Source organism: Apteryx rowi, unplaced genomic scaffold (genome assembly GCF_003343035.1).
Source record: "Apteryx rowi isolate R43461 unplaced genomic scaffold, aptRow1 scaffold_54, whole genome shotgun sequence".
In the NCBI taxonomy this organism is placed as follows: Eukaryota; Metazoa; Chordata; class Aves; order Apterygiformes; family Apterygidae; genus Apteryx; species Apteryx rowi.
The window spans coordinates 1024657-1051092 of NW_020450805.1; the positions used below are offsets into that span (position 1 = coordinate 1024657).

At 43.7% G+C, this 26436-nt stretch overlaps 1 protein-coding gene across 1 annotated transcript in view; it reads left to right on the forward strand.

Annotated features, from left to right (window-relative positions):
* VIT (vitrin) overlaps window positions 1-26436 on the forward strand; it is a 43412-nt gene that overhangs the window by 12699 nt on the left and 4277 nt on the right. The window contains exons 6-16 of the mRNA XM_026081258.1: window positions 1042-1122; window positions 2950-3156; window positions 3867-3917; window positions 9334-9372; window positions 9474-9530; window positions 10170-10232; window positions 15717-15764; window positions 21008-21070; window positions 24096-24243; window positions 25100-25203; window positions 25745-25971. Of these exons, the coding sequence (XP_025937043.1) occupies window positions 1042-1122; window positions 2950-3156; window positions 3867-3917; window positions 9334-9372; window positions 9474-9530; window positions 10170-10232; window positions 15717-15764; window positions 21008-21070; window positions 24096-24243; window positions 25100-25203; window positions 25745-25971 (1088 nt within the window). The remainder of the gene's footprint in view (window positions 1-1041; window positions 1123-2949; window positions 3157-3866; window positions 3918-9333; window positions 9373-9473; window positions 9531-10169; window positions 10233-15716; window positions 15765-21007; window positions 21071-24095; window positions 24244-25099; window positions 25204-25744; window positions 25972-26436) is intronic.

A 26436-nucleotide genomic window follows, 5' to 3' on the forward strand; every position in this document is an offset into this window, starting at 1 on the left:
TAAACCCATTATCTCCGGGAGCTAAAGTGAGTCCTTTGAGGATTACACTCACTCACTGCCAGACTAGTGGAAAATCTTGCTTCACATCTGATCAGCCGTCAGAGATGCAATTTTGGTCCTCATCCCAGGGACACTGGAGATTCATAGTGCCTGACATTTATTTAAATGTTGCTGATGGTTACAGTGCCCTCCAAACACTGGATGTAGCAAGAAAAACCTTCCCAGAATTACAACGATTCACAGCTGGTAAAAACAACCAACAACTGCTGTTTTAAAAAATAATCCAAATTAATAGGAAACTATTAACCCTGGAGTAATTTCTAAAATAGGTCTATGCTGCCAAAATAGCTAGAAAAGAGAAAAAAAATACAAGATCAAAAACCTCCAGTACTCAGTCAGGTCTAAAAGCATAGGCAAACTCTGTTGCAGAGTAGAGCTAAGTGAACTGTAATAAATGTTCCAAATACTTTGATGACTCTGGATCTTAGAAGAAGAAAAGACTGAAGAAAAATCTTTCCTTCTAAGCCAGTGCATAAAATTCAGGATTTGGCCCCATGATGATTTGACAATGTCAGACAAGAAAGAACTGCATCTGAATGTGAATTAGTTACTGAAATATCACATGCCAGTTAGTATTCACCAAACACTGTGCACACACTGTGGCCCTGATTCTCAGAACACTGCTATTCAGAGGAAAAATCAACAACATGATGAGTTAATCTTATGAGTTTGGGTTTATCAGTGACAAAAATCCCATGTTTATTGCTCACTTCTGAAGTTCTGCTGACATTGGCAGGAGCTTTTGAGCAGGTACTGCCTAATTCAGACACCTAAATTAGGCACTGAAAATAGGGGGTAACTGTTCCCTAGAAGCAACCATCACTTTTTCTCATCTGGCGAGAAAGCTCTGATGAGACTGACTAGCCTTTCTAAGCTAGGCAACAGGACACCTCCATTTGAGGACTGATAATCTCTAAATAGGAGACTTAAAATTATTTTCTCCCAAAGATGCATTTCCTAATGTGTTTAATTTTGCTTCAGAGCCTAAAAAGTCAGAGCGAGATAGAAAACCTATGAAGAATGCCAGCACCTCGAACGCTTCAGAAAAAGCATCAGAACAAAGTATGGGTTAGGGATCCTGGCGCTGCTTTCCAAAGTCAATTACATTATCCCTTCCAGCCTAAGCTGCCTGCAAAATGATTATAGGAATATATAGCAGGCAGTTTCAAACAGGTAATGCATGCAGCTCTACTGCCCCATGCAGCCCCTGCGGGAGCTCCTGAGACCTGGGCCTGAGGGCACGTGACAATTCAGAGAAGAGAGGGCACCCTCACAGCTTAGCTTCTGCCTGTGTTTTGGGCAAGTTCACGTGTCATGACCTTCGAAAGCCTGCATTAGAGCTCTCAGCTATTTCCTACGCAGAAAATGTGCCCTGCAAACCCTGTTCAGATGCTGCGATGGAGGTGGACATCCTGCCTGTCGGAGCACTGGGAAGAGCCAGCCCTCCCGAGCACTTCTGTCGCCCTAAAGGCTCTGCCAGAGGCCCAGCCAGTGTGTGCCAAGGCAACATCTTGTCTCTGCTTTTTTTATGATATTTCCTTGTCCCTGGGTTTTCTGCTATATTGTTAGCTCCAGGCTTCTTTGCTCCTTGCAGCCTAGGGTATAGAGACCACAGATACCCCTGCTCCCCATTTCTGCAGCACCAGATTGCATGGGAAGAATCACTGTGCCCTCTGTTTTCTTTATTTTAGTGCACCAGCGTAGAGCAGGGCACAGTTCAGCCCAAAGAGAGTCATTCAGATTGATTTTTTCAGCTGAGTTGTTCTGCTTTTCTTCCAACCCCTCTTTCAGCATTATCCCATTAAAACTGCCTGAGATCTGAATTTTTCACTGGCTAGCATTAGGCAGTAATTAATCCACTGGACAGTTTCATGTTGATGCTTTCCAAAAGGAGAGCATCCAGGAATAAAATACAGGCTTGTGCTGTGCAGCAATGAATAAACTGCATAAAGACAGATCATTCCCTTTCAGTGTACACAGTCTGGCAGGTCATCCCTGGGGATATGGGCAGGGAGGAAAGGAACAAGACTGAGGTGAACATGGCATATATTTGGTGGAAGTTTTTTTGTAGATAGATGGAAAAGATAACAGTGAAGGTTTTTTTCTTAAGCTGATGACTTGAAATGATGGTAAGCATGTCACCAATTTTGTATAAGGATATTTAGGATGTGCATTTTTGCAACTAGAATTGTCTCTTCCTCTCACAACAGATGATAAACTTTAAAAGTAGTATCAACTGTGAAATGAGTCAAAGTTAGGATGAAATTGGCACCTCAAAGATTCTCCTCTCCCCTGCTCACTACAGCCAAAGCCATAATGCTCTCCGTTCTGGTTCGGACCAGCTCCCTGAATCATTATTTTCTAGAAGTTGTCATTTGTCCAAAAGCATTTCAGTGCTGTGGTAGGTAGTGCATATCTTATTCCGGTCTATGACTCAGAAGTTGCCATCTTTTATTACCAGATGTCAGTTGATTTCTATTTATATGGACTTTCTAATTGCCTAATTACACTGAGAAAAGGTGACAACAAAACAGAAACTGCAACAGCAAGGAGCTGTTTGAACCAATCCATAGCTCTGAGACATCTGTCAGCTTTATAGGTTTTCTTGTCCAAGGTAGAGAAAGTGTAGGGGAAACATTAAGGTTTTGAGAGGTCGCTGTCAACACTCTCCAGAGAGCAGTGTAATACTGTGTCACATAGGCATGTGTGTTATATCTGCACAGCAATGAAGGCGCTAATGGATCCAAAGATGATGATGTTTGTAGACATTCTGAGGAAAATGCCAGTGTCTTGGTTGCCTTAAACAGCGAGCACTGTTAATGATGCTTCCATGTGTGTGTCACATACCCAGCTAATGACATGCACTGATTTTTTTCACTGTTCTTAAAGGCAATACAGTTGGCAAAGAGTACCAGACATCTCCAGTACCAATACCAACTACACAAATTGCCACCACAACCCCAACACAGATGACCACAACAACAGACCCTGTCACCACAACACCAAAACCAACTACAACACCTGCGACAACCAGAACCACAACAGTTGCAGCTGCAGCCAAGTCTCGACCTGCACTGCATAGAGTTAGAGATACAGGTCAGTAGCATGAACTATGAAGCATTGTTTTTTTTCCTGAAGTTGGAGTTTTCGTAAAATTTAAGGAACAGGACATGAAGTTAAAAACGCCACTATTTAGTAGATTGTGAACATGTATTCAGCAGTTCAATGTAGAAATATTAATAGCAGATAAAGAAATTCATTCCAGCAGATGGGCTGGAGTTAGAGTTGCAGTATTGACTTTGAGATACATACAAAATTAGTGTGTTTCTTTTACACTTAAACAACGTGTGTAGATTCTCTGAGGTAAGAGTGGCTATATTTAACTTAGTTCATCTGCAATACACAATGCAATTATGGCTAGTCCTTACCTCTACCTATAATATACTGATATATAAGCTGCTTCATGTGGGAGTAAACTCTTCATCCCCAAATGCTTTTGTAATTTTCAGATATAATAGTCAACAAATATTTCTTTGATTCATATACCTGGACTGAGAGTTCAAAAAATAGGTCAAGACTCTGTYTAGAATTAATTTTGTGATAACTTTCCAACAAGTGAGAGTTGTAATATATGTTTTTGTAACAACTCTTGAATTTTAAAGATGAAAACACCCTAAAGGAGTTCTTCTCGTATGATTTTTGCACATACAGCTTTCCTCAATCTTTTCTTCTTCCCTTCATTTATTCTCATTCATTAACATTGTTTTTTTGGTTCAGTACCTGAAGACAAAATCCCTTGTTTTTAGGCTCTAGCAGTATCCACCCGGCATATTCATCTGTGGTAGCTGCAGCATCAAGTAAGTACAGTGAAGAAGTATGTGCCACAAGACATGGAGTACTGCATATTTTAAGGCAGCAATGATTCAATAACAACCTTTAAAGCCTCAGCAAACTCAATGCTTGCAGCCAAGTCTGGATATAAACCAAAAAATAGACGCTTGGTCTGATTGTCAGATGCTAATCATCCACAGCTTTGGAGAAGCCGTTCTAGTGGTACCTGCACATTTCAGCCTTGACAAATGCTAGGTTTGGCAAAACCTGAGATGAAACTTGTGCTGTTTGAATCATATTTTCATATTGCTTTCTGCAGTCTTAGTCTCTCAAAGATTTGAGTTAGTTGTAAGATAGATAATACAGATGGTTGCATAGCTATCTAAACTTAGAGCTGAGAGCTCTGAAATGCCAACTTAAATTAGACCAATGCTCTTTCAAAAACCTCAGGCTGTGGTTCTGAGCCTGGCATAAATGTGATGTTATTTCTGGCATCACATTCGTGTTATTGACAACAAAATCATGGCTGTTCAAAGCTCTTCATCCTGATCCAGAAGCCTGCTTCCATTCTAGCCTGCAAGCTGCAATACAAATATTTAGAGGAGCTTTCCCATACAATGTGCAATTGCTCAGCTGTGTGGTCAAGTAAAGGAGAATACTTTCAGCTGTTTCTGAGTGCTGCAATATGATTGCTTTCAAATAAAAAGGGAGGTGGGCCATCATTAGGTTTTATGTTGTGTCACTATTTCTGAATGCCTTGAGCTCAGTTCTGCTCTCACAAACATGACTAGAGCCATCCCTGTAGCCTAATAATTCAGACCCAAAGCACATGGCAGGCATCTTCTGGTCAATTCAGGTGTTCAGAAAAAGCATCATGAAGTCAAATTTAGCTGCAAGTCCAGAAGTCTCATACCTCTCTATGTCTACCTGGAAAGCCCGGAGAGAAAGAAAGGGGATGAGGTAAAAKGTTTTGGTTTTTTGAGGCATTCATGCAATAAGGCAAGTGTTCACCCTCCAGGAAAGCTATAGCTGAGCCTTTCAAAGAGTGTGTGTATGTGGGGGGAGTGTTCCATTTCCTACCTGCCCACACCAAAGGGGCAACAAGTACCTGAGGCCCCGTAACCATCTGCCTTCTTTAATTCCCTCATCTTCTGAGGACTAAGTGCAAGTGACCCTAGGCAGGATTTGTATGCTCCTGCCTTCTTTCAGGGTGCTGGGGGTTAATCTTACAGAGCAAAATTTGCAGATRTGTATATGGCAGGATTTACTCAAGTGCCAACACAATTCGGTRGGCTTTAGATTCACTGTGAATCTGCCTCATTTAGCACCTAATGCCCCTGTAAACCTGGTCCTATTTGTTGTTTTCTTTTCCATTTCACGTTCCTGCAGGTTGAGAACAAATGAGGCCTTTATTGTTTCTACTGATAATTAGAAAAAACTATTTGAGGTTCCCCAGTTAGTAAGAGATCCATCTTAAGAGTGAAGTTCTGGCAGCATTGAAATCAGTTTGAAGGTTGTATGTCTTCAATAACACCAAAGTTTTAGCCAAAAAATGAAAAAATAAATAAAAAGCCTCTCACTTTTGCAAATCCTTCTAAAGCCTCCTCACTGCAATTTGGATGCATGTTTCTTCATAATGCTCTTTACTGAAGTTCTAATGTAAATTAATCCCTAAAAGATTAAAATGTCAGATTTAGGGACAGTTAATTGTGAGCTAGAGGAGTAGTGGAGACTTACTTCTGATTTCATGGACTTTATTTTTAGAACCCTGTCTATACTCGGTATTTGACTTCCTGACTTCTCCTGATGTCTTCTTGATTCTTAAGAGAAAAAATGGCTAAAACCCGCAGAAATTACAATATATTTCTGAACCTATGACCACAGTATATTTCTGAACCTATGAAGTAGTATCATCAGCTTTTTCTGTCTGAGGAGCCTTTAGGGCTCACTCCTATTATTCAGACTGGAGTTTCTGATGATGCCCTTGTCTTTACCACAGTTTGGCTTAACTGGACTCTAAAAAAAAAAAATAAAGAAAYGTTGCGGGCAGAATCAAATGTTCTCCTGTCTGTCTTGGCTCACAGAGGCTCACAGATCTACCTCTCACTATATTGGTAGTTTGCCTGCAAAAGACACCTCAAAAGTAAATACCCTTGAAATAGAGCACAGTCAGAATGAGCACTGCTGTGGCTGCTGTTAGCTAAGGTGTTTCCATTTCCAGTCACTGGCATTGGCAAAAGTTCACAGGACCAAAAGCAAAGCAAGACTTACAGCTTTCAGTGTCAGAGCAGGGTGCTAAAACTGCCCATCCTAGCCCTTGCTGTTCTTGCACTTCTTTCCCCTTTATCTTCCATAGTTGTCAAAGATATGGAATCAGGGAAAATACCTGACACTCCGCTCCACTGCAGGACCCCTGCTTTAAACACTTTTTGATGAGGCAGAACTGCTAAATGTGAAAACACTGATGCAAGTAGCTTGACACTGGACAGCTTATTCCTACGTGCCTTACAAAAGCACGTAGCACTTCCCTGGTGCAGTAGGCAGAAAACAACTCTCCTGAGTGGGGAGAACTGAGAGGAGCAGGCTTTGAAAGGGGATCCAGACTCTCCTGCTCTGGGCAGAACTTTGATTTCAGTCGCGTTGTAGTACAACCATGGCTTTTGCTTCTTCCCAACAGCAGTTAACCAAGCACACGCCAAAGTGCGGCAAATGCATTTGCCCTCTCCAGTCACAGCTCTTCAGGCAGTCCTTCCTTGCATAGCTGCTTCGACCCTGGATAAGGACTGGGCATATGTCCAGTGCTTCTGTGAACATTGGGATCATAGTCAGTCATATCATCAACCTACCATGTGTGACACAGAGCAGAGTCCCATGTTAAAGCCCTGAGCTGGCAATTCAGCATCAGCCAGGAAGCRCCTGGGCATCCTTAGGGAAGCCACTGCCCTGTATTTGGTATCTCAGTTCAGCTGTTGCATCTCTTTTCTTTTCAGGCCATGACTCTAAGCTGGTGCTGTCTGCAACAGTACTCTACAGTGCTTTCTGTCCCCAGCTGAGAGCACCATTCTGGCACTACTATAGTAGTAAGAAAAGGAAAAAAGAGGGGCAGAGTGTGGAGAGAAACAACAGCATTACAAATACTACAGAAAGCATTGAAAGGTCTTACCCAGCAGTGCATAACCATCAGGGTTTATATGCACAGGAAGCACTGGAGAACAGCTGGAGTTTGGRTGCTGCTTTTATCTCCGAAGTTAACCCCAACCCACCAAGGGTGCTGACAAAGTTCCAGCGGAGCCTCCTGCCACTCATGCTTTGTGCATGGAGTAGCTGCTCCCCTTCTCATACCAGTCCCAGCACTTGCAAGGTCTGCTCCAAATTGCATTTCTCTCTGCTGCCCTGTCAGCTATTTTGGCCCATCCTTTACTGCCTCCATGCCTCCCTGTTCACTATAGGATTTGCTCCCAGTCATGGGCTGAGATCTGTTTCTAGCCACAGATCTGAGTGTATCTGCATGTCACTGATCCCAGACCCCAATTAGCTCTCTGTTCTGCCTGGCCATATTTAATCTGAGCCCTCCAGAACTGATCTCAGTTTTGCATTGCACATTCATTCCTTGCTCTATTAGCTGCTCGTTATTTACACCCATTCTCACAGTTTACAACCACAGCATCAATCTGAAATGGGACCTCTCTGATCTGGGTATTTAAAAGGTTTCTCTGCTCCACTGCTTTAATTTCTGACCCAGTTCTTGGGCTTCACTCRGTGACTGCCCATCCCCATTTCTTTACGGACTTCAGCTCCAGCAAAGCTCTGCTTTAATGAACACCCACATTTACATGCCACAGACTCACTGGCTTCTTGTATTTGAAAGAAGAACAACCCTTGCAGGCCCTGGAAGTGCAATTCCAACTTTTCCCCTTTACCACCACCATGTTTGTCCCAGCCAACGAAGACCTAGCAGAAATCAGCTTACTGTGGGGCTGCTGGCAACGTCCCTTTGGGTGGCACAGCAAGAGTAAACAGCCCCACAGCCCAGCACAGTCAAAAGGAGCTGAAAGGGAAAGCTAGGCTGCCAACAGGGATGTGAAGGGCACGGCAGGCTTGGATGCAAGTTTGGTGGCATAAAATACTTCTGATACTGACCTAATCTTTCTCTTACCCCCCTCTCATACTCTGTTGCTACTGTCCTTGTAGACAGTGTTATATCCTGCTCAGTTGTGGCAAACCCAAAAGAAGGAGAGCTCTCAGGCTCAATGCTCATTTTCTTTAGACTCTTTGGCACACACAGATCTCCAGTGTGGGAAGCGTAAACTGCAAAACTCCATACAACACTGCTGCATAAACAGACATTTCACTCCAGAACCTGAAAACTCAGCCTCATTTGCTAGCTGAGGGTCTTCAGGAGAAGAAGCTGTCTCTCGAGACAGCTCCCTTCTCTCAAGACAGCTCCTAGAAATCCAATCAAAGGACTTCCAGTGGCCTGGAAATGTTCCAGTTTGGGTCAACTATAAAATATTTGCTGTCACCTAATTTTGCAACGCCAAGGCCCCAAGGAGCAGCAATTCCTATTTTCTGAACCAACCATTCAAAATGGTCTCCTTTACAATATCTTACTGATAAAAATGTCTCATGGACCTTAGCCCAAAGTTCACAGAAGTCAGCTAAAATATTCTCATTGATTTCAGCAAGCTTTGGAATTAATTGGGAAAAACTAATGAATAAAAGCTCGTTGAAGAATAAGTTCGTTAACAAGCTTCTTAAGAATAAGTAATGAAATGAAAAGCATGACTAAAGACATAATTTTCATCTACAAAACCTTTAGTATTTTTCAACAATGGGAATTTAATATATTAACCCAATCACCTTAAAAAAGCCTTTCTTGAAGACAGTGCTGAAGATATTTCAGACACATGAATTCTCCCACATTCATATTGTCATTGTCTCATTATTTACAGTCTACCTGCTTGCTTGTGTCTGCTTACTGTTTCTTGTTGCAGGCTGTAAGCTAGCTGCAGGAAGCGTTATATTTGATCTGGTTTGGTATTTCCTACCTCCCACAGCCAGCACAACTGGTTGGTACTGAAATATAAATAAAAATAGATAACAAGTGTAAGTAATTGAGAAAAGGAAAATTCTAACTGGAAACAAATCACAGCAATAACTACAAGCTTTTTTAATGTAGACTAGAGTCCTATTCAAGTAATATTCATAACTGAAGTGAATGCTAACTAACCTTTTCTATGTGACAGACCAAAGCAATTCTCTTTTAAGCTGACTCCAGCTATACAGTGTTAACAACTGAGAAAGTATGCTAATGAAAACTCTCTCTGTATGAACTATTAACTCTGATAGCTATAAAATGAGACTAAATGGAAATCCCAGGTAACAGTAGTTTTGAACCAAGCATGGTGTTAATTATACTTTTCCATTCTGATGTCTTCTTAGGACAGATTCAGGCTGCACAAGGAAGAAGACAGAATACAGGTATGTTTTAAATTAATAAGAACTAGTAGATTTTTATCACTATAATATTAGAAAACATTATATTTAAGTTCCATGTACTAACCAATATAATGTTTTCAAAGCATTCAGGGGCAYTTCCACTTCCTCAAATAACAGGAATATTTTACGACCCAGTACAGGTAATGGCATTAAAATATCTTCTCTAATTTCTCCCTATAGCTAGTTCCACCACTCATGTCTACTGAGACATGTAGTGATGTGTTTTATTTCCACTCCTAATCACATTCTTAGCAGGATGCAATGCTAGCAGGCATCACATTGGTTATTGCATGTCAATAGTATAACTTCTAGAAAAAAAGAAATGGAAATAATTCAACTTATAATTGTTCTCAAAATAGAATTCTAAACCCATTTATAAAGGTCTTCTATAACATTTCCTGTTGCAAAACAGCAAGAGAACTTTGTGTATATGCAAGTTTGGGGACCACTGGCCTGACTCTTAGAGGAGATGAGTGCTTTCAGTTTCCAGGGACTGAGCTTGATCAGCACCTCACAGGACACACTGTCTGTTGTTACAGTGCACAGGTGAATAGCTGCACTGTGCAGCACCTACTAACATTTAAACCCTTTTCTTCTTTTGGTCCCCTTTTCTGCTTTTAAATTCATTATTTTTAATCCATAGTTTCCATCTTCCTTTTCCATTTGGTTTGAAAACATGTATAGAAAGACAGTTTGTGGCCTCTGTGTACCTTGCTATCGTGCTTATGTCTCCTAGCCAACTGATGTCTCACCTCTAACCTTTCTGTTCAATCACGTAGGTATTCAGCGTCAGGAACCKGTTGCAGCCTTCCAGAAGCCTGCCAGATCTCCAGTCCATCTGGGTGAGCAGGACTGCTAGGAGTAGTTTTTCTGCTCTCTTTCATAGTTTTAGTAATCCAAAATAAACCCACAGGCAGCATTTCAGATTGTTTTCATGTGTCCTGGAGGAACACCAGAGCAATCCACATGTACTGAATGCTAACTAGCAACTTACTGAATGTGAAAAGCAAAGGACAAGCTCAGTCACTGGTGAGCTGTTGTTTCAGGCCATGGGAATGAACATCTACCACAATGTTTGCAATTTTCCTTTTTTTGTTAGTCAAAACGTGGAACAAAAAAAATCAGCTCTGTGTAGCCTATCAGGTCTATGAGCAAGCTAAATTTTCTTCTCTTCCTGTTGTTCCTAGAAGCCTCCAAGCTGATTGCAGCCATGGAGATTGCCTTTAATACTGAGGGTAGAAACATCAGCTATACTTTCCTTCTTCCCTGGCTGTGCAATTCTTTAACCTGTTTCATCAGCAAGCAGACGTTTCAGTGGGCTCTCTGGAAGGCTACTGACAACTTTACAGGGTTCCAGAGCACCCAGCTCATGTATAAATATTACTTCTCATTCAACCAGAGAGCAAAGTTGCTCAGAAGCAGCTTTTGTCAGGGAGCAGCCAGCACCAGCCACCTCAGGAGGGAAGGGTGCTGGGTGATGACACGGCAGGCAGGGCAGCACTCACCAACAAGGTCTGGAGACACGCAGACCCCAAACAAGCAGAGCAGGTCTGGTGGCAGTGTCCAGGGTCAGCTGACAGCCCAGACAAGTCCAAACTGATGAAGGAGGTCTGAGGTCAAGGCAGGACGTCAGGCCAGCAAGGCAAGGTCAGGCTCAGCATGGTACAAGGCTGGGCACAGACATACAGGATCACAGAATCACAGGATGGTTGAGGTTGGAAGGGACCTCTGGAGGTCATCTAGTCCAACCCCCCTGCTCAAGCAGGGTCATCTAGAGCACGTTGCACAGGATTGCRTCCAGGCGTGTTTTGAATATCTCCAGAGAAGGAGACTCCACAACCTCTCTGGGCAACCTGTTCCAGTGCTCTGTCACCCTCACAGTGAAGAAGTTTTTCCTCATGTTCAGATGGAACTGCCTGTGTTTCAGTTTGTGCCCGTTGCCTCGCGTCCTGTCACTGGGCACCACTGAAAAGAGTCTGGTCCCATCCTCTCGACACCCTCCCTTCAGATACTTGTACACGTTAATAAGATCTCCTCTCAGCCTTCTCTTCTCCAAGCTAAACAGGCCCAGCTCTCTCAGTCTTTCCTCATAAGAGAGATGTTCCGGTCCCCTAATCATCTTTGTAGCCCTGCAATGTAGCTCAGGCACGGAGCAAAGGCAAGAGTCTGAAGTTAAGTGCTGCTCCTGAACTGCACGGGTGGAGGTCCCCAAGCAGGCTTCTCATGGCTCAGATGTTTCACTGAAGCCTGGTCCAAGGCTGTGCTGTGTTGGATCTACCCTTGCACACAGGCAGCCAAATCCCCTGGGTAGGGAAGAGGTTACAGAGCCTGTTGGTCCACTCAGCACCCTGACAGCTTTCCTGAGGGCTAGAAAGTACACAGCRGGGATATTGCAACAGGAGAGAGCAATATAGCTGTAGATGTTAAGGTCAGATGCCATCATTATGCAGTATGACTTCCTGGATAATACAGGCCAAGTAAGTTTACCCAGCAATGTCTCCCTCAAAAATGACAAATTTTCCTCACTTTTCCACTACTCCTCCTTGTTTCAGTCAGTCTTTCCTCTGATTTCCACCCTTGTTTGTGTTTCTCATGTTCTTTTTGCCATACCGGTGTCACAGCCATTTCCTTTTTCTACCACACATTTTTTTTCTCTCCCTCAACTCCCTTTGCCCTTGTCAAAATCCAGTGCCCACCTTCAGAGGAGAGATAGATGGGCAATACTTGCCTGTACAGAACAGTAGGGCAAATAGGTTGCCTGTAAATGTGCCACTCACAGCAATGTGATAAGTATGTGACACCCTAGACAGGAGAATGATAGCCCAAGATGGCAGACTTGCCTGGCTGGCAGGATTAAAATGGGAAGAGTCTTGTGATCTGGACCAAAGGATGCTAAAGGAGGCCAACCCTCAATCTATCAGAATCTGTGCCTGAGAGGCAGGGGGAAACAGTGCTGAGACTTGTTTAACTCAAAGTCAGCATTTAATTCTGCCAAATATATTGACTTGAAACATCTTAAGATTCTCCCCCAAGGTGATTACAAAACATAAACCTCATGAATGACTCTCTTTTCTCAATCACAGAAGAAGGAAAAACCCCACAGACACATACTTGCCATGTTCCCAACGAGTCCTGATCTTTTTTTCAGCCCAGGTTCTGGCAGCTCAGATGTGTTTCTTCCAAGCAGCCAGTTTCTCTAATGATCAAAGGGAAATTCCTGGACAACTCCTTGCTTTCTTGGAAAGGAGTGTTGTTTTTCTTGATCCTACCAAGTGAGCACACACTTTTCAGCAAACAACAATGATCRATTCTACGGGCTTGGCTGGGCTCTTGAGTAACTTCATGTCATCAGCTCCTGTTAGGAAAAAGGTGTGCTGGGAAAACACCCATCCCCACAGACCATTTTCCTGCTCTGCTTCTCACTACGCATTCTTAAGAACATCCCATCTCTTCCAAGATCTTGACAATGCACATCAAATCTCTTGAAATTCCTTACTTGCTCAAGTACTGAGTCCAGAATTTTTTTCAAGACAATTATACTCAGGAGGTTTTTTTTTTTTTTTTAAGCCAGTCTTGTAGTATTTTAAAAATCAACCCTTCATTCTTTATGGGCATCATCAAGTAAAAAAAAATCCTTGGTTACATACAAGAACACTCATTTCCCTTTTAGATGTACATTTTATCGAGAATCTTTTTTGTCATTTACCTAGGACTACATGCAAGAAATACAGTATATGTGCACAGATTTACAGATCACCCAGAAAGCTGTATATTCTCCATATTTGCAGCCAGCTACCCAAAATCCTTGGCCTCTACCACTTAACTAGTATTCATTTCTTCATTAAGAATGAAAACACAGGGGTCATCTCACCACACAAAGTTTTAAAGGATGCAAGCCATGCAAAGACTTCTCAAAGAAGCAATAGACAGCACTCACTTATGGGGATTTAGAAGGACTAGAGCACTTGTTATTGGCTGAGTAAAAGTAGTTCTTGAGAAGAGTAGATCTAGAGAAACTTCAGCAGTGCTCCTATTGACAAAAAACAGTCTTTACATAGAGTTACTGAAAAACGTCTTTCTTCTCTGAGGTTAAACAATCCAGAAGAGTTAGAGGAGCCAGTGCTTCAGTCACACAACATAATGCCTTGGACTGACAGTCCTTGACAATGAGGTGGCAGCAGAAGCAAATCTGTGATATGTGAGACAGGTATGTTCCCTTGTTCTAAAAGTCCTTCAGTTCATGTCCCTGCTTACAAAGAAGAGAAAAGATGTGTAGACTCTTTGTGAAGCTCCTCAGCTTGTTTCATGCGCAACACAGTTCCTACATTTTTAAACATCTTTTTCTCCTGTAACCTACACAGTCAGCATATTTGTGGTATAGAAGACTCAAGAAGGGTGGGGGTCTTTCTCATGATCTGCTCTTTGGCTATTTTTTTCATCCAGTCAGGCTGAAAAGTAGCTTCATATGAATTTTTTGTTTTAGCAGCCACTGGAAACTCTGCTCTGGAAGGTGAAGCACACATTTTGAGGTCAACTGCTCATAAGCTGCTTTTTGTTGACATCTGATGTTCTTCTCAGTGACAGAGTCCATGAGACACATTGGGCACTCTCATAACAAATAAGCACCACAGACCTTCTCTGTAGCTAGGTTCCTCCTGCTCTGCAAGCACCATCCCTCACTCCATTCACTGCTGTTTCTCATGAAAGAAAGTTTTCTCTGTTTGGTCATGAAAATTCTGGCAAATAATCCTGCCCAGGTGGATGATAAGTTAGGAATATTCCTCCTGTCTTTCCTTCTGTTTCCTTCTTCATTACTCAGTCCTGTCCTCCCCTCAACCTACTTCTCCGCCTGAGTAAAATCACAGCAAAACTTCTGTGTGAATCATCACTGACTTATCAATCCTTTGCTTATTCTGGTTCTTGGATTCTTCATAGTGTGTCTAAACAGTGTTTAGCATAAGGAGGGAATGGGATCTGGAAGAATCACAGTAGCAATGAAATGTGGCTGAGGTTCCTCCTAACCTATGGGAGACCATAAATCTTATTCAGTCATCCTACTCATGCAACAAGCCTCCCTCTCAAATAGAAACTGATAGCTCCTCACAGGTTGGGGATCTAATGGCCAAGTCAGTGCTCTCATAAGTTGGAGGACTAAGGACAGCCCAAGACCCCCAGATTTTTCCACATCTGTGTAGCAGTTCACCCAGTGACTAGTCTAGAGCAAGCCAGCTGCCTATCCAGGCAAGGAAACGCAGTCGTGGAAGGGGGTTGGCTGTGACCCTACAGGCACTATAGATTCAATGGGCCTGAGATACATGTTTTTTGCAAACCACTCTGAACTCAAGTTCAGCTCTCAAAGGTAGTATAGAGAAAGGCCCAAGGAACAACAAGGCTTGCATGCATAAGGTTCAAGGTTTTGTCCTGGGAACAAACAAAAATAAGAAGCAAAAAACAAAAGAAAACATATCATGAGCTTCCATTAAAAATACTAGTGGGGGGAAATAGGGGAAACTATGAGTGAGGTGGGGGGGGGGGAGGCGTGAAAAAATATGTGTCTCAGAATTATCATAGCAGGCCAGGTATGTTATGGTACATTTGGAGGAGGATGGTGAGGCCAGTGATCTCACCAGTGCTCTTAGTCTTGTCACTATCTCAGTTGGCTGTAAGTGCTTTCATCTGGCTGTAGTCCAGAACAAAATATTACTTTTCTGGGAAAGTTTTTCACCAGTCTCCAAAGCCAGGGACACTTTGGGATTTACTTACGAAAATAGCAATTTTGATAGTTTTTCATGCCTAATAGGCTGTAGACAAGATTTAGACAACTTTGTGTTTGGAGGGGTTGAGGTGATACAGAAGTTAGTGGAAGGGAGGTACCTGCAGATTTTCATTGAGACATAATGTAGGCCCAGCATATGTGTGTGTGTAGATATATATATATGTGTGTGTGTGTGTGTGTGTGTGTGTATGTATGTATGTATATGTATGTATGTATGTGTATGTATGTATGTATGTATGCATACTGCAGTTAGCATACTTGCCTCAGTATCAATGCAGTTTAGAGGAACAAGAATGAAACTGACCTAAAGAGGCATATTTAAAATCATAAGAAAGATTAGTGCTTTGGAGGCAATGATATGAGGCTCTTAAATATGGCTTGAAATGTGTCCATAAAGATTTCCAGGTTTGCTGATTTCCTTAGCTCCTACTCATTAATGATGATTCATTGTACAAATTGACCTTTGTAAACTAAGCCAAGAGCTCTGTAACCTCCAGTAATTCCACTATTATTTTCAGTAATAAATTTTCTTCTCTTTCATGTGTGAAAGCAATGGAAACAGACTTGTGGAAACCTGGACTGAGCTTTTTTGATACAGGTAAATATTTAAAGCATCCAGTAACTACTCTGGGAATGATTGGTTTCCAACACATATGGGGAAAGCTAGCACTGTTAATCAATCCCATGACACTGTTGATAACAATCTCATTTTAAGGAGTAATTATAGTATTTTAAAGTGATAAATGAGGTACACAGTTTACATCTCAGTAGTTAAAATTATTCTGTGCTTGCATCAGTCTCAAGTGGTGCGTCAAGTGGGAACAGAACAGATGAGCTCTGGAAAGAGCTGGCAGCTCTACTGCAAAAAATTGAGTTCTAACTACTAAAATCCATTTCTATATTACAAAGGTGAATTTGGGGAATGCCACAGTTCAGATAGATAGCAGTCTAGAGATGCAATCAGCAAAGAAGATGAGTTATTCTGAGGTCAATGGATATAAGAAGGAAGGGCATTCAGATAAGAAAAGGAGAATTTAAACTGAATGTAAAGAAAAATAAACATTATTGAACATTTCTAATGTTTTAGCCTCAAAAACTGACAATATGGAGATGCCAACATTTTTATAATTATTGATGGAATCCTACATTTGTAGGAGACAGGCAGCAACCAGAAAGGGACTTGCACAACCCTTAATCAGGAGCAATTACCAACTGCAGTTTCTACATTCTTGATATTTAGGGGATCCTTTCCTCAGAAACATTTAAAAACAGACCATGCAAAGTGCAGGGCAATTCATTATAGGGTACACTCTCTCTCTCACAAGGGACTTGACCTTCCAATGTAAGATGTCTTTTCCGTCACCAGTTTTGTTGCTGGAGCAAGGCTGCGCTGTGCTATGCTGTGCTGTGCTGGTGGCCCTTGTAAAGACCATTCGTCTGAAAGCTCTGCTTACTTCAAAGCTGAAGCATGACTGAAAACTGAAGCATTTGCATTAGTTTGAAAATCCAGTATCAGCAATGATGGCTGCTTGGTCAAAATTTGCATCATTCTAAATATGAACAGATTTCCCTTCTGCAGAAGTTGCAAGCTGAGCTAGAGAGAAATCGTTTCTAGCCATTGCAGCTAAAGCTGTCAGTGCGTTTATCCAGAAAAAAGCTACAGCACTAGGGCCAGTGATGCAGATGGGTATTTTGAGAAAAAAAAATGACAGATTGCATTAAATGCAATGAAAGGTTGGGCATGGGGGAAGGGAAGTTGTATTAATAGTTTCTCTGTAACTGAAGTGTCTGTGCAGACTCATGCTAAAGTCTGATGAATTCAGATTGTCACTTCAAAGGAATGGTTTCTGGAGTGTATGTGGCCACTGCCGTCTTACTTAAATGAATGGGAAGTTTAATCAGCATGGACAGCTGTGACAATCAGTGAAGGGAACTTTAATTAGCATGAAGTGAGCTGCCCATGCAGTGAGTTGAAATTCCCATGGCAATAACAACATGAAGTTGGACTGGCAGGACAGGGAGAGCCACAGAAACCAACCACCACCCCAATTAGTGGAGAAGACTATTTGGTGGGTGACCTTATTGTTACACTAAACGCAAATCAGCCAGCCAACCCACAATCTTCAAGAACTGTTAATTGCACTAGCAAGAAAAAAAACAAGAAGTGCTGTGTTGCCTAGACTTGGATTTTCCAAACTGACAAAGCTAATATCAGTTATATGCCTGAGTATGGAGTAGGGATTCTATTGGATGTAGATAAATGCATAAGGCAGTTAAGTATGAATTGGCTTCCCTATACAATTTGGTTGCTAAAATGGATGGAAAGTATTAATATCTGTTTTCACTACAGTGTTAAATCCACCTACTTTATGTTCTGCATATAAGGCAGGCTGAGGAATCTGCACATATGCAATACCAAGCTGGCACACGTTACGTATGTGGTGCACAGGCTGTAAGATGAAGTGTGGCTTTGGTGTGTTATTGACGAACTGTTACATGCCCATGTAATTAAAGGCTACACTGGAACATACACAGCCATGAGGGGAAGCTGCAGAGTGTCTCAGGTTTAAGAAAAACAACAAAAAAAAMCAAAAAACCCCATAATCATTGTTTTTAATGCATGCATTTGCCAAGGACAGCCTATGCGTGGGTCCAAGTCGTTGCTTCTTTTGTCTTTATCTCTTATAGCTGGCCATCATTTTTACATCATTTCAAACTGCCGTAAGCCAGCACTGGCAGCCACAAGAGCCGTCTTACCTTCCAGCCACCCTTTGCCTTCTGCCAGCCCAAGCACCTGCGTGGTCCAAGGGTGAACTGGATAGTGGGACTGACTGGTCCAGCTCATCGTTAATTTTTCTTTTTTTTTTCTCTCTCAGTTTTAACTATGCTCTCCCCCCTCAATCCCATTCTCCACTCATCCCACCAACGCGCAGCCAGCACCGGGAGCGGGCGGCGAGGGCAGGCAGAGGTCCTGGGAAGGGGGGCTCCTTCCTTTGGCAGCGAGGCTGGTTTGTGCCACCCAGAAGTGCCCGCGGGCCAGCGCCTACAGGCATCTGTGCCAGGCCAAGCGAGCACAGAGAGGGCACATTGCCAAATCCCGCTGGCAAGCAGGTCCTCTCGCAGGCTTGCCAAGCAGTGGGTGCTGGTGAAGGAGCGGGGTCGCTAGTCCTCAGCCCAGTCTTGGCTTCCGGGAGAAGCCCAAAGGCACTGTGGAGGCACGAGTCACCCGTGTTCACGCTCACCCCGGTGCCAAGGGGGGCTTTCGCAGGGTGGCAGAGCCAACACGTCTCTGTCCGAGGCAGGAGCTCCATGTGCACGGGATGTGCCTTGGGCCCTTCCTGACACCAGAGGCAGGCGTTATACAAGCAGGCAGGTTCCTTTCGGTGAAACACGAATGCCCGAGATGCACAGAAACATGTGTTACAGCAGACGTTGCTAGATGGAGCCGTTTTGCATCACCTCTGTTCCAAAAACGTAATTTTTCTTCCAAKGGGAGCCCATGCTCAGTCTCAGGCCTGACTGAGCATTCAGAATTCAGCATTTTCATCTGTTTACAATACTCTAAAGCTCTTTTAAAAAGGACTGGTTTTTTTTTAATATAAACATTGTTAGGAAAGGCAAGGGAAGGAAAACAGGCAAGAAAAAGGCAAAGAAAAGGAAAAAGGCCAGGCAATGCAAGGAAACCAGAAGTTGGCTTTATTTCGTCAGAGTTCTTCACCAAATTTTTCTTTATCCAATCCCAATTTGCAATTAATAAATCCTCAGACAAAGCAAACAGACAAATAAACATGTCAATAGCTTTTGTCATGAACAAGCTAGGGCCGACCTTTGTGCCCTTTGCCTTTTTCATCCTTATGGGGACACAGGGACTTCCATACAAGGTCGAGCCCAGTGCTCCCACTAGCTCAGTATCCCGCCTCTAACAGCAGGCAATGGCACATGCCTAGGGAAGAGCAAACCAAAAGGCATAGACATATAGTGATGGGGCCAGCAGGTCCATTTAGTCTCTACAGTAGAAGATATTTTCTTCGCTGGCAGCTGAACTTAAAAATGAGACTCCAAGGCAACCATGCTGTCCAGCAATAACTGCTGTATCATGCTATAGCCTCCCCGTGGGGAATCAGGCATCGGGCAGCTTTACATTAGGCATTGCATACACAGACGTCATAAAAATTTGGCCCTGACCCAAAACCATGCACATCTTTCACCATGCTGATGGAAGGACTCAGATTAGTTGTAGTTGCCACTTATGAAAGGTGGAACATTAGACACGGACAGAAACTGGACTGGTGATGGAGGGCACTGGAGTAGGTTTTACCCCCTTTTCTTGAATGTTTCTTGCATTGTGGCTTGGTCATTTGTATCTTCACCAACCAGTTCAGGTGGTACATGAGCTAGAGCTGCTATAGCTCCCATCAGGTTTCAGTGGTGACCTTTGCTGCTCTTCTTTGGCACCCACTCCCTTTACATGCACCAATGCTGCCATAGCTGATTTTCTAGTGACCGGCTGTTTTGGCAAGAGGAACTCTGAGGCACTGTGTAATTTCTCAACTTCTCTTCTATAAGAAGTTCACACTTTCTAATGTTACCTTTTTACTGTCTGTCTTTGAAGTCTGTAGTCTTTCCCCAACTTATTTGTTGACAAAGTTTTATGGAAGCCTTTTGCCTCCTTATTTTATAAATATAATCCACAATTAAAAAAAAAACAACAAAAAACGCAGTTCTGCTATCCCCTGGATAAACTGCTTCCTTGGTGAGGGTTCAGTTTGCAGCTTGTCTGATCATTGCTGTCTCTTTTCAGGATTATCCCAGAGAAATTCCCTTGATCTTTTCCTGCTTTTATGAAAAGAAACAGCTTTTCACCCTCAGTCAGGAGTGAGTTGCTGTACAGTCTGAGATACTCTCTCCAGGCCTGCAAATCATGAGTGAAATGAAACATTTTCAAACCTCTGGTGCCAATCCAACAATGCTCTGTGATTCAGTGCATCACTTTTTCCCCTCACAAAGACATAATCTCATGTTTCTAAGGTTGCTGCCTTGCAAATATCTTGTGTAGGAACTCAGCTAAAATCTACTAATGACCCATGAGACTATTTCCCATGACTTCACTGTGGTCTTCCACCAGGATTTACCCCATTTTCTTTAGGCTTTCCAAACAAATCCAACCCCCTGGAAGCACCTGAAGAGCCACGACTTGCATTGCTTCCCTAGCTATAACATGGTGGGGGTGCATCATTGCCTGTGCTTTCATCTCCAGACAGAAAGGCAGCACACTAGAAACATCTCTTGAACTGCTTCAAATTTTGTGCGGCTCGGTGTAAAGAACCTGTAAAATAATCAGAAGTCAGTGTGGTAAGGCTGCCAGTTCACTCAGCCCAGCCGCAAATGGCAAGATAAGGAGCAAAGTACTGGGAAGTCGACAGCTCATGCTATTTTGCTCTCTTTTTGCATCTGAGGAATCCTCCGTTTATACATCCTTGAGTGAGGTAACCAACTCCAAAAGGGGAGTCAAAGAGTCAGAAAAAGGAAAGTACTTGCTGACTTGGCGTTCACAGTGGACTGCCTGCTCAGATACATTTTGCTGGCCTTTCCAGAAATGCCTCCACTGTTGTTTTATAGGAAGCTATCCTAGAAGACACAAAAAGGTAAGTTCCAAGCACACGGGCCACAGCCTCATTTCCTTCTTATATAACTCCTCAGATCACAGTGAATTCAGCAACCGCACTAGCAGCTTTCACTCCACGAGTGGCCCAGGAAGAGCTACGCTCTCGCCGCCTTTTTTCTCTCAGTTAAGGTAGCTCCTGTGCATGCACCGACTGAACATTTCATTAATCTCTCTAGGCTTCAGTTCAAAAGAAGAATTGAATACAAAACCACTGGAGTCAAGAACCCAGGGGAACCCAAGTATGTATATCAGAATTACTTTCATAATTAAGCAGTAGCATTTTATTAATTACACTTTACTGGAATGTTTTCAAATTAATTAACTAAAGATAAGTTATTAAGGAACATAACAAACTTAAGGAATACATTTTCCTTCACAGAGGAGTAGCAGGCATTCTCCACTGATCCTTCTCATACACATCATCAGTTTTTGCTTCTATAGGGAAGGAAATACAACCCAAATTTGGCATACCTGGACAGCAAGATGATGGCTACCTACCATTACCTTGCCTGGGGCTATATCATCTCCACATTTCCAGGGCACAGAATTTCGATACGGGGGTATCGATGGGGGGCCATAGCAAACCCATTTGTTGTGGCCAGGGCTAGACGAGTAGGTCCTGCTGACAAGAGTACGTTCTTGTGGCCACGCTGAGCGGGAAGCCCAGCACGCAGGCACCCTTCCTACTGCCATGGGTGGGAAGGCAAGAAACCACTCGAGAAAGGGCCCCTGTGCCTGCCACAGCGGGGGGTACAGAGAGAGCATCTAGGATCCCTCAGTCCGGAAAAGGAGATGTTAGGTCTCCATCTCTGAAAAGGAAGTCTTGTACAGCCCTTTATAATTAAAGGCAGATTGCCTGTTAACTTCACTCACCTTTAGATCGTACCCAGAATAGGAGAAAGAGAAAGAAAGCAAACTGAGTGGAGAGACGAGGTCTTCTGCCCCATCTTCTCCCTGGAGAGGACCATGTGTCTGCGTTTGCCTCACCCTCCCACTGGCACCCAGCGTCCCATTACCAATCCTACAACAGCTGAGGGCTCTCTGTGGCAGAATTTGCATTACAGGGCATCCTTAAATTAGTATTTAGTATTAATATTTAGTATTTACTAAACCAAGTATCATTATATTCCTGAGTGCTTCATCTAATACTTAGAAATATATTTTTTGCTCCAAAGAATGTCAAACATACCTAAAATTAGTATAGAAATAAGGGAGGGGAGAAGAAAAGGAGAAGGATCTGCCATACAGACACAGTCTCACTGAAGGAAAATTTAGTGGTTTAGCAGAGATCCAGGCAATTGCACAGCTGCAACTGAGCAGAAATAGGATGTGCCAGAATCATAAGTCCCATCCATCTGATACCTCTAGGACCATAAGCTAGAATTCAGATCTCCTACAAATCAGAAAGCATTTAGCTCCCTACAGAGCATATTTAGCACATGATCTTTCAGAGCCCTGCTAACGTCCAAGCGCTGAAATATTCCTGCTGTGTGAATTGTCCTCAGAAATTAAGTTTGTGTATAACTTTGAGAAGGCATGTAAGTCTTTCCTTGCTCAGTCCCTTGTTGGCTAAGAGACTTCCACTTTACACATACACATCACATGAAAGCATTTCCCTTTTAAGGACAGGAAATTCAGGAGAATTTGGCCCTTTATTAAGTTATTATTTGTTGTGTGTTCCTGGCCTTGCCTCATGATCTGCTGTGAAAGAACACAGTTCGCTGTCATGCTTCCATAATTCAGTATTATTAAAATTAGAAAAACAGACAGCCGCAGGAGAAAAAAATTGAAAGTAATGAGATGGGAGGCAGTTGCATAAGGCAGTAAGAACAATCAGTGCTATGTAGCCTTAGGGCTATCTAATGATTAAAACAGACTATTTTGGACAGTCTGATTGGTAGGAAGTAACATCAGTGAGAAATCAAGAGATGCCCATGGAAGGGGAAAATGTTAATTAGCGCTCTAGGTAAGCCAAACTTTGATCCCTTTCCTAGTCACAGTTCAGTCAACAAATGTTTTACCACTAGCTTGCAGAGACATAGAAGCAGGCCGATAGTGATTGACGACACTATTTGCAGAGGCACAAAGATCAGGTTCAGCTGTATAATTACAGGGAAAAGTTTGTTTGTATGGAGATGCAGCCTTTCTAGAACATTGCTTTTAGCTGAGTGAGAAAATAGGCAAATGTGTGCTGCTGCATACACACAGGAAAAATCTACAACTGTGTTTGAAAAGATCCTGCGCTCAATCTCAAAACACCAAGCGAGCTCCTCACTTCTGACGTTAATGCCAGCCCAGAGAGAGGAGCTGCTGAACGACTCTCATTCAGAAGTGCTTGGTGGGCTGGCAAGCAGTACTGCAAGGGCTGCTCTCAGCAGCTGCTGGAAGAAAGCCCATGGAGGAAGTCAAGCACTTTCCTTCGCCCTGCGAGCGCTTCACAGGCAGCAAGCTGCAGCAGGCAGTGAGCAGGGGATGCAGGCACTGCCTGTCAGGGCACAGCTAGCAGCTCCAGCTCAGCGCCCGTGGCGTGGAGGGTGCCACAGGCAGAGACACAAGCCAGCCCCACACGCCAGCCTGGTCCCCCTGGTTCCCGAGCCCAGGGACATCCCGGACAGCTCTGCCGCAGGCTCCAAGGAAGCCAGGATTTCAGCCTCAAGTTTTCAGGGAACCGAACAGCTTTTCCCTTCCTTCTGAACAGGGTTAACGTAACATATGAAGAACTCTTCCTGTTATGTCTATTATACTAATTAAGCCCATAAAAGCGTAACCAAGGGAAATCCTATAGCCTGCATTCTGCAGGTGGCCACACTACATAACCCAGCAGTCACGTCAGGCGTTAAAAGCACTCACTACTACTTCCGGCCCAGTAAGCAAAACGCGCAGAGGCCAGGCTTTGGCTAGGAGGACAAACGGCATGGCACAGCTTGCTCCTCCTACAGGGCCAGTTTTTCCTCCCTGGCCACCAACGCCCAAACTGCCCACTGGGAACAGTTTCTAGCCCATGCTGGCACCCAGACCCAGCTCGGACATCGCGCGGGAGGGCGCTTTTTAGCATGGGAGCAAACCTTACCAGGCAGTGTGCTCGCCAGCGAGAAGTACAGACGTGAGCCCACAACTTTGCCCTCATCCTTGTAAAAGGCTTTTTAGTAGAGCCTGCATAACAGGAAAAGTTGCTGGATATAGATATTACTTAGGCTGCTGATCCTCGCAAGAAGAAAAGCTGTCAGAAAGGAACTTTTTCTGTGTTTGTGTGTCTCACCTCAGATTGCAAAGTTGATTTGTCCTTCTTGATTGATGGGAGCTGGAGCATTGGTAAACGCCGCTTTCAGATCCAGAAGCAGTTCCTCAGTAATGTGGTTGAAGCCCTTGACGTTGGCAGTGCTGGTCCTCTGATGGGCATCATTCAGTATGGGTAAGAGCTTCCTAAATATCAGCACTACCTCCGCCCAGACAGGCTGGGGTAGGCAGGTTTTCAGGGAGGCCTTGAAATGGGGGTAACTGAGGGAAAGGCCATCTAGTTTTCTAACTTCTAACACTGCCTAAAGTTGAGCTTAATTAAAAATTACACCTGCCATGTTTTTTCAACACATGTTGTAGCTATCCTAAACAATAAACATCCAAGTGAGAGCAGGCCCCTAAGGGCGATAAACTTAGTTCTGTTCCATCATTACCATAAACAACAATTATCAAATTCAGAGGTGCTCACTGCAGAAATAACATCTAAAATCTCACTGGTGYGGCCTCACCAGTTTATTTTTCCCTTGTGCGCATGGCATGGCAACAGTTTGTTGTTAGTGCTGGTGGCTAGATATAGGGGCTTCCACCATGACTGGGTATTAACGTGCGCTGCGTGAGAAGACTGGCTCTCCTCTCCCCCAGGAAATCMCCGAGGGCGTGGGGCACATTCGCATAAAATAATGGTGTGCTAAAGTGCAGTTATCCTGCCTTAGCACCCAGTGTTACACTCYCTGCTTTGAGCAAGTAGCTTATCCCAATCTGCTGCTTTCATACAGCCTTCTCCATCTTATTGCGTGGCCTGTAGAAACAGTCGAATATTATCTAGGGTGCTTCCTAGGGATAAGCTACTCCCATTACTGTGGGGTGCGACTGTGCTCCCTGGCAGGCGTAGCTGTGTAGCTAACATGTAGGAAAGGTCACACTCCAGCTTGCTCCCAGGAACCGTATACCACTGGCAGGATCTACAGCTATTATATTGTATGCAAAGCAAAAAACTGATGACTGCTTTATTTCTTCTTTTGATCTGCTAGCAATAACCCTTCCACAGAATTTAACCTGAAAACTTACACAAACTCCAAGGATATAAGAAATGCCATTGAGAAAATCCCACAGAAAGGCGGACTTTCCAACGTTGGTACGTGCTGGACTGCTTGCATGCTTGAGGAAGGCTTCAGAGCCTCAGTTGTGGCAAGTCTACGAGCTCCTCACAGGACTGTGGAGCCCGTGACTGAACCATGCTTTGGGCTACAGCAGGGCTGGCTGGAGCACACCACTTCCATGATGACGTACCTGCTCCAGTCAGGGGCACTGCGAGTCCATTGCGAGGGAAGGACTTGCCCTTCTCCTCATCAGCAGCTCCCACTGATGTGCTGGAGGCCCTTGCTAACACAGCTTGTCACCTCCAGCCGCCACAGAGGTGGGGGGGGGGGCTGATGTTGGCACAGGGGCACAGCAGGGCTCAGGAGGTCCTTGTACCAATAAAGGTGCCTCCCTTTCCCGTTTTCACAGCTAGATGAACTGCCTTACTGCTTTTCCCAGCTCTCATCAGAGCACTAATGCTTAAATCTGCCCTCTGCCTAATGTTTCATGAGTAGTTTTTTTCCTGTCTCCAGAGATATTATCAGACAAGCTCTGCCTGCCCTGTAACTCATCCTCAGTCTCCTCTTCTGTTTCAGGGAGGGCACTTTCGTTTGTTAACAAAAACTTCTTTTTGGATGCTAATGGAAACAGAGGCGGAGCGCCAAACGTGGTCGTAGTGATGGTGGACGGATGGCCTACTGACAAAGTGGAGGAGGCGTCCAGGCTGGCCAGAGAATCAGGAATCAATATTTTCTTTGTCACTATCGAAGGAGCTGCTGAAAATGAAAAGCAGAACGTTATCGAACCAGACTTTGTGGACAAGGTACACACAGGGCTGGGCTCTGGTTGGAAATTTGGCTCTGACTCTTTCAAGCTATTTCAAGTAGGCAGCCACTGTGACAGTGTGCTCCTTTCCCCTCCACTGATGTGCTCTCTCCCCYTCAACCTGACCTCCCTGTAAACAGCACGTATGTAGGGGCTGGTTGAGCGTGCGCCAACTAAGGCCCRTCTAGYATGCAAATATGACTATGAGTCAATCATCTCCCCCCCATAAACAGGGGGCAGCCCAGAGCCCAYTGAGCTCTCCTGCATGGCAGCGGGCTGCACTGCAGAACCTCCCCTTGAGCAGGGACGCCTCTCAGGGTTACTCCTCGAGGTTGAGAGATTCCTTACCCGCGACAGATCCTCGGTAAGTGATTAATAGCATGCTGAACTTTTGCGAACTTCACGAAACTTTGCTGAGTTATATCTCTGACTAATTGCACACATAGTCCCTTAGACATAAACT